At 35.1% G+C, this 7,936-nt stretch overlaps 1 protein-coding gene and 1 long non-coding RNA gene across 2 annotated transcripts; one reads left to right on the plus strand and one right to left on the minus strand.

The window, feature by feature from the left end:
* Window positions 1-4,032: 4,032 nt before the first annotated feature.
* LOC122291070 (aluminum-activated malate transporter 8-like) lies at window positions 4,033-6,064 on the plus strand. Its single transcript, XM_043098719.1, has 6 exons — window positions 4,033-4,318; window positions 4,464-4,604; window positions 4,702-4,974; window positions 5,118-5,230; window positions 5,382-5,528; window positions 5,711-6,064. The coding sequence occupies exons 1-6, from the start codon at window positions 4,033-4,035 to the stop codon at window positions 6,062-6,064; spliced, it is 1,314 nt and encodes a 437-aa protein (XP_042954653.1).
* A 105-nt stretch (window positions 6,065-6,169) lies between these two features.
* On the minus strand, window positions 6,170-6,796 carry LOC122292522. Its single transcript, XR_006236948.1, has 2 exons — window positions 6,590-6,796; window positions 6,170-6,455 (listed from the first exon to the last, which is right to left on the minus strand). It is a non-coding gene; the product is annotated as an uncharacterized LOC122292522 (long non-coding RNA).
* Window positions 6,797-7,936: the final 1,140 nt, after the last annotated feature.

A 7,936-nucleotide genomic window follows, 5' to 3' on the forward strand; every position in this document is an offset into this window, starting at 1 on the left:
CCAGTCAAAACTCGCGGCTCTAGAGTGAAAAATTACTTTTATATGGTCTCACGGCGGAAAACCTAAAATCTGTCAAAATACGATGTTCGCTCGAGCGGGGTGTCGAGCGCACGTCGAGCGTTCGACTCTGCCTGATTTCGCTCGAGCGTCCTATCGAGCGCACATCAAGCGTTCGACTCTGCCTGATTTCGCTCGAGCGGCCAATGTCTCCACTCGAGCGAACTTTGTTTTTTAGCAACCCGCTCGAGCTCCCTGTCGAGTGGCAGTCGAGCGTTTGAATCTGCCTGAATTCGCTCAAGTGGCCAAAAACCTCCGCTCGAGCGAACTTGTAAAATCTGCAATATGAAATTTTTGCAAGTCATCAAAATTCTACTCATGTCTCCCTGAAAAGGAAGAAAACTCGGAACCTTTTTAATCTTCGTACACATTTACCACCCTATCATGCGAGATTGGCTCCGTAAGACCGTACGTCCATGTGTGCTTAACATCTGAAGTATTTGACCAACAATAAGTCAAAATATTATCATCTAAAGCACGAAGTACGTACCATTCAGTACTAGCTAATTAATAACACCTCATGATGAAAATGTAACATTAACTAGGTTTATTTGAAGAGTTTAATTACTTATAAATAAAGTTACATATTAATCTGTATATTAATATTGATTTATTTATATTTAAAATTAAAATTAAAATTATTTTTAATAAAATTTACTTTTTGACCGATCACATTAAATTGATGTACAGATTAGTTAACACTATTTTTAATAAAATCTACTTTTTGACCAATCACATTAAATTGATACACAAATTAGTGCACAATTATACTTGTAACTATATTTTTCCTTATTTGGAAGACAGATGTGACATTGTTGGGATTAATAATTCTAATGGCATGTAGGGCTGGTCAACCGGGCCGGATTTTTTTCCGACCCGATCCAGAACCCGGATAACCGGGTTCCAGTTACTGGCACCGGCCTGGAAAACACCCAAGTCGGTACCCAATTTCTAAAACCTGGGTGCACCCGAGTTGGGTACCAGATTTAAAACCCGGTACCGGTACCCGAGTATTTTTAAAACCCAAACCCAGTGCCAAAACGACGCCGTGTTGGCACTGGGTTATATGCCCTACAGCATCCTGATTCTCCCCCCCAATCTGACTCTCTCTCTCTCTCTCTCAACAAATTTTCCCGAAACCCTAGCCTCATCCTGTCGTCGCCAACTTGCTGTCATCCACTCATCCCGTCGTCGCCATCATCCTGTCATCGCTTTCATCTGGTCATCCTCATAAACACTACAAATCAGGTTAGTTTTTGATAAACTCTTCTTCCATTTTGGTTCTTTAGTTTATGGTGTGGTTTGTTTAGTGAATGTGATTTGTTTTGGATTTCCAATTTGGGTGTGATTTGTTTAGGGTTTCTGATTTTGGGTGTGATACAACTAATTTTACGTATGTGTCTCCAGGTGGTTGAGTATCATGGTGAGCAGGTGAGGCGCAGTGTTGCAGATCTGAGGGAGACAAAGTATGGATTAGAAGGCAAAGATTGTTATGTGAGTGTCTGGTTCATGTCCCTTTATTTTTTTCTGTTTTGGTGTGTGTGGGCTGTCTTGGCAGTTGCTTATATTATTAGACATCTTATGCCTATATTGATCGGTGTGATATTTAAAATACAGCTAGGGAATAATGGTTCACACCCTTGATTTCTTTAGTTAGGCTTAGATAATCAGTGCACGACTTTAATTTTTCCCCTAAATTTTTTCATTTTTTTAGGACTCTGTTTGCCAAAAACTTGAATTTTCATTTTTGTTTATGGGCTTTTCTTTTCCATATTCATGGTTGTGAATTTGTTAAGCATGATCAGAGAAGATGAAGTAGTTTACATTCCAACGTGACCATATACATCTAGAAAGAAGGTGATTTTTTTAGGACTCTGTTTGCCAAAAACTTGAATTTTTATTTTTGTTTATGGGCTTTTCTTTTCCATATTCATGGTTGTGAATTTGCTAAGCATGATCAGAGAAACCTATAAAATTTTCTGCAAATTCATAATCTAGCTCCAAGAAGCCTCAACTAATTTTAGGGGTGTAGGTCCAGTCTTAAGACCACTTAATTTGGATGATTTTATCCAGTCAAAAGTGAAGGTGGGGAAATTTAAAATTTAGAAGTTGACGTTATTTATTTATTTATTATTATATTGATAAGTTGTTGGCTTTATTGCATAAGATTATTTATTCATCATGGTATGCGTTTTGCTCTTACATTTCAAAGTGCATGCAAGTTTTCCTATCAAAGAAAAGGAAATTATGAAGTTCACATTTATGTTATGAAAGGAAATTATGAAGTTCACAACTGATCAAACTGTTACTTGGCTCCTTATGAAAGGAAGCTGATCTCTGGGTTATGTGATATTGTGATGGAAGATGAGTCCCAACCACTGTTTCGTGCAAGTCAAGTGCAGGCCATCTTTTCATTGCTTTTGTTCTATGGTCGTGTTATAGTTTGAAATTTCTGCTGATTGCAGACACAGAGTTGAGAATAGTTTAAGCTAGTTGGTAGTGTTCCTTTCTATGATTTGTGTTTTTCTCTGTTGAAATATATTCTTACTCTTCAGTTTGGGTGGCTGCAGAGAATATACTAGCAATTCAATGTGGCGGTTATCTTCTGTTTGGGTGGCTACAGCGAATATACTTGAAGTTTTATTTGGTGTGATTAAATCACATGGAAGACTATGTCATTGATATGTAACTCATGTAATTTTATATTTTGTAATATAATGTAATATGTAGTGGATTGCATACATTTTAGTTTTTCATTTTTATATATTTTATTATTCTAATGTTATGTTTTTTAACATTATCTCCTAGAAAAATTTTCACCAAATATAGGCTTAAAAAAAAAAACAAGTATGATTTTCAACATTTGTTTAAAAATTTCTATAATAAATATAGGCTTTTACATAAAGAGAATTATGCTTTTCAACATTGATTTTTCTTAAAAAATCTTTAATATAATATAGGTTTTTATTAAAAAAATAAAAAATAAAAAAAATAAACCGGGTTCAATCTGGAATCCGAGTTTTACAAAACTGGGTTCATCCGAGTTCCGGCCTGGATCTGACCCAGACTAACCCGGTCCGGGTTCCGACCCGGATTTCAAATCCGGATTCTGGTTTGGGTGTACCTGAATTTTCGGATCGAAACCCGAATGAACAGCCTTGGCATACCATGTAATGATCTACAAGTTCAGGATTATTTGGAAGGTTTTACATTGCATAGACGTTTCTACAAAACCCTAGATGGACGAGAAACGAGAACCTCATTTTTGTTCTGTTTTTTTTTTTTTTTTTTTTTTGGTTGACATACAGTTAACCTGTCGGGTTTAATCAACCCTTTTTTATTGCAGGGTTTCACACCCAAACACTATTTAAACGTTTCACCTTTAGAAACCACTTGTTGCCTCTCACAAATATACCAGCTGATACGACTTCTTTCTTAAAAACACAGTTCACAGATTTGGATTTGACAGCATATTCCAGACAAAATAAAAGTTGGTATGTTTGATCATGTCATTGGTTGGAGCTATTTCAAACAATATGGCTCGAGGTCAGCTGGGTTAAGTACTCCCTCCCTATGATTAGTCGGAATCAATAGCCACCAGATTCATGACCTCCACCCTCCTTCGTCATTTTGTGCTGTCAGTACATGAAATTTGTGACATGTTTATAGTAACGAACAGCGTTTCTCAGTTATAAATTGGAGAGGTCCCTCCCTCCCCAAGCACAGTCCGAACCACCGCCCAGCTCTAGGTTCACCTCCCAACCTCTCTCTCTCTCTCTCTCTCTCTCTCTCTCTCTCTCTCTCTCTCTCAGAGACAGTTCATAAAAATTGTCATATGCAGTATTGTTCTGGGTTTGGCTTTCAATAAAAAACTTTTGCCACACATCAGATATATAGCTTTTGATACTCTTGTAGGGATCTTCTTGTATTATACTATCTCTCCACTTCTGTAATCTTTACTTTCAACCCAGAGCAATGGATATTGCTTCTTCAAAGTTTGAAAATGTTGGACCTTTCACTCGTGCATGGGAATGGCTCAAGGCCTTGCCTGTAAAGTTATGGGCTATGGCAGTCGAGTTTGCAAATAAGATGAAGAAACTTGGACAAGATGATCCCCGAAAAATAGTCCATTCGCTCAAAGTAGGAGTGGCTATCACGTTGGTTTCCTTGTTCTATTATGTCCGACCGCTCTTCGACCGTTTTGGTGAAAATGGAATATGGGCGGTTTTAACCGTCGTTTTAGTCTTCGAGTTTTCAGTTGGTAAGCATGAGATTTATATATCTACCAGAATTCTTGTCGCATTTAGATGAATTTAAAAACTAAGAGAAACTAATTATTGCACATAAAATTCTGAATTGGAGACCTGAAATTCTGATCCTGAACTTTTCTTTCCCATCATTTATAGGAGCAACATTGGGAAAAGGCCTAAACAGGATGCTGGCAACGTTGTCCGCTGGTGCGCTAGCTGTCGGAGTTGATCGGGTGGCAACTCTCTTCGATAGGACGGGACAAGCCATAGTAATTGGAATCTTAATCTTTATAATAGGTAAATACATAATTCATTAATCATGTTGTGTTAAATACATAGTCACAATCATCCAAATTGGTTAATTTCATGGTTGAGACATGTGATATGCATGCAGTTGCAACGGTAACATTTATGAGATTCTTTCCTGCACTGAAGGCAAGATACGATTATGGACTGTCGATATTCATAATGACTTTCTGCTTGGTATCTGTATCGAGTTACGGAGATGATGAGTTTCTAGAGATGGCCTGCGAGAGGCTATACACAATCATCATTGGTAGCTTTATTGCTATCATTGTATGCATCTGTGTATGCCCTGTTTGGATTGGAGAAACTCTGCAGAACCAAATAGCTAACAATTTGGAAAAGCTTGGGAATTTCTTAGAAGGTATTCTTCCAAACCACAGCCAGACAAACTTTACATGCATGTCATATATAATACTTCTAATTTTTTGTTTTCTTCGTGTTATGAATATGCCTTGTGCCTTGTTTTATTGTTAGCATCAATTCTTGACCTATTCAAAGTTACAGGATTTGGTAGGGAATACTTCAGATTGCCAGAGGAAGGACATTCCACGGATGATAAATCATTTCTTTACGGGTATAAAAGCGTTCTGACATCCAAAGACAAGGAAGAAACTATGGTACGTACGGGTATAACGTTGTCAGCCTCATCTTCTTAAATTTGTCTCCAGCAAAGAAAAACAAAAAAGAAAGGAGGTCTTAATTGAATTAATTTCCACTAATTGATTCAATCTTTCCGAGTTTGTATCATTGTTATTTTTGGATTTTCAGGCCAATTTAGCGAGATGGGAACTTTGGCACTATCGTTTTGGGTTCCGTCATCCTTGGAATCGTTACCTTAAAGTTGGAACCTTGACTCGGCAGTGTGCCTACAAACTTGAAGACCTCAACAGCTACCTCAAGTACTTTGAGATCCAAGTAAGTCAGAATATTACACATTTCCTAAACAGATATAGTTCTCTCTTTTACAGACAAAGTTATTACGTTCATAAGACTTTTCTGCAATTGATCGAGACTCTTGCATTTATATCATGACCTTTATTCCTCTTCTATTTCGAGTCTGAATTTCTTCACTGACCTATGTTTTGCCATCCTTACAGACACCCACCGAGTTCCGAAGAGAAATGCAAGAGCCATGCATAAAGATTTGTTCAGAATCTGGCAAAGCACTGAAGGAATTAGCATCAGCGATCAAAAAAATAAGACAGTCAACATCAGTTAATTTCCATGTTGCAAACTTAAAAATTGCAGCCGAGAATCTCAAGTCCTTGCTCAACACTTCCACTTTTGAAAATGCCAATCTCCGAGAGATTATACCAACTGCTGCAGTCGGATTAATTCTAATCGACATTGTGCCATGCACTGAGAAAATCGTGGAGGCCTTTCAGGAATTAGCCTCTCGCGCACGATTCGAGAGGATGGACGACAGAGTTTCACCGAGCAACGACGTATAATTTGCCTCATATATAGCGAAATTTCCCGTGTTGGAGTGAGTGCATCCGTTTCTTGTTAAACCCCGGTCGAGTACGATCGATGATATATAAGAGCAGTCCATAGTCAATGTCAAATGCCAATGCAAGTCTATAATTTGACCGTATTTGTCAAAAAGTTCTCACATCAGACTAGCTAAATTCATGCTATCTTGACTTATTGCTACAGTAAATTAGTTTTCTTGGCCAACGCGAGCTACTGTAGAAGGATCAAAAGATTATTTTATTATCTTTCGTCTAAGAGCCCATCTCTCTTTCCCTGGTACTTTTTCTTTCTTCATCCCAAAACACCATCACGGATCAGAACCCAGATCCTCATAAACTAGAAACAACACAGATCAAGCCGGAAAAGAAGCTGGTGACCATGAAAATCGAAGAAAACCATAAAATAATAAAATAATAAAATAAAATAAAAACAACCAAACAAACCAACAAAACGGTGAAAATAAAGGAAAAATAATAGGGGATTTTTCGGGAAAAAAAAAATACCAGCACTGCAAGAGTTAGGAGGAGGATCTTTCATCTGGAGGTCCTTGAGCTCCTTTAAGATCCGCTTCGAAGCCATAGATGAATCTAGAAGATCGCCTCTATCTAAAAGCTAGAGTTTAAGAAAGAGAAAGGGACAACATCTGCAAGTGCCTATTAATATAATATATATTATATATATTATATATTTTGGTGAGAGCCTCAGATGGATTTTTGACCATGGACGACTAGTTTTCTCAATAAATGAATGACTATGGTTTGACGTGAGAAAAACTTCCATCCGCAAAGATCTATTATAAAATATATAATATAATATTATCATATAAATTTTAAATGACTAGTTCAATTTGAAGTTTTTTACCTAAAAATTGATATATTAGTTAAAATATAAAATTTTAGTTAAATTTTAGACTTAATAATAACTAGTCTATTACCAATACTTTAAGAAAGCTTAAAGCATCGGCCTTTATTTTTGAGGTATAGTTCCGGGTGAAAAAAATAAAAAAAACAAGAGGTAAATTGGATAGGCCGAATCAAACTAATGAGATTAATCTAATATTAAGTTTAGTTTCGTCTGGTATCAATTTTTTTTTTTTTTTTAAATTCATCAAAATTAGTTTGGTATTGATTTTTCTTTTTTTAAAACTAGACTGGACCATTTATGACTAATTAATACATATATATTATATATTAATTATTTATATTGTATATAATTTTATATATAATATATAATTATATATAAAATAGTTTTGTATTATATTATAAATTACTAATTAATATAATATTAAATTTTAAAATCTTATACCACTATAGTTTATTATTTTAATAGTTATACTAATATTATATAGTTCATGTTAATCGTTATACTAATACTATATCATTATATATTATATTATAATATATTACTATACTGCTATAGTCCATAATATAAATATAATATATATTATAATATATTACAATATATTATTACTATAGTATTATATATTATAATATACTATATTATATATAAATATATAGTACATTAAAACTGAAAAATCAGATTGAATCGGACTTGAAATTGGTAATATTGGAATAACCATTTAGCAAGATAACCAGTACAAAATCGATTTAAAAAAATATAAAACCAATACATAACGATTTAATCTTAAATTTTATTTAGAACAAGATAGTTACATCCATAACTATAGTGAAATTATTTTTTTACTCTAAATTTAACAGTATCTAATGTCGTAACTTGTAAGCCAGCCTTCAATATTTATTTATTTATTTTATGAAAAGATGAGATCAGTTAACAGCAATATTGCCATAGTATGAGATCTGACAGCCGGCCTTTTCGACCGAATCAGGAAT

Source organism: Carya illinoinensis, chromosome 13, assembly GCF_018687715.1.
Source record: "Carya illinoinensis cultivar Pawnee chromosome 13, C.illinoinensisPawnee_v1, whole genome shotgun sequence".
NCBI classification, from domain to species: Eukaryota; Viridiplantae; Streptophyta; class Magnoliopsida; order Fagales; family Juglandaceae; genus Carya; species Carya illinoinensis.

Bases quoted from the DNA above. Each gene is read 5' to 3' on its own strand.
- LOC122291070 (XM_043098719.1), top strand. From the start codon at position 4,033: ATGGATATTGCTTCTTCAAAGTTTGAAAATGTTGGACCTTTCACTCGT. The intron at 4,319-4,463 runs GTAAGCATGAGA...CATCATTTATAG, and splicing joins AGTCTTCGAGTTTTCAGTTG to GAGCAACATTGGGAAAAGGC. The intron at 4,975-5,117 runs GTATTCTTCCAA...TCAAAGTTACAG, and splicing joins GCTTGGGAATTTCTTAGAAG to GATTTGGTAGGGAATACTTC.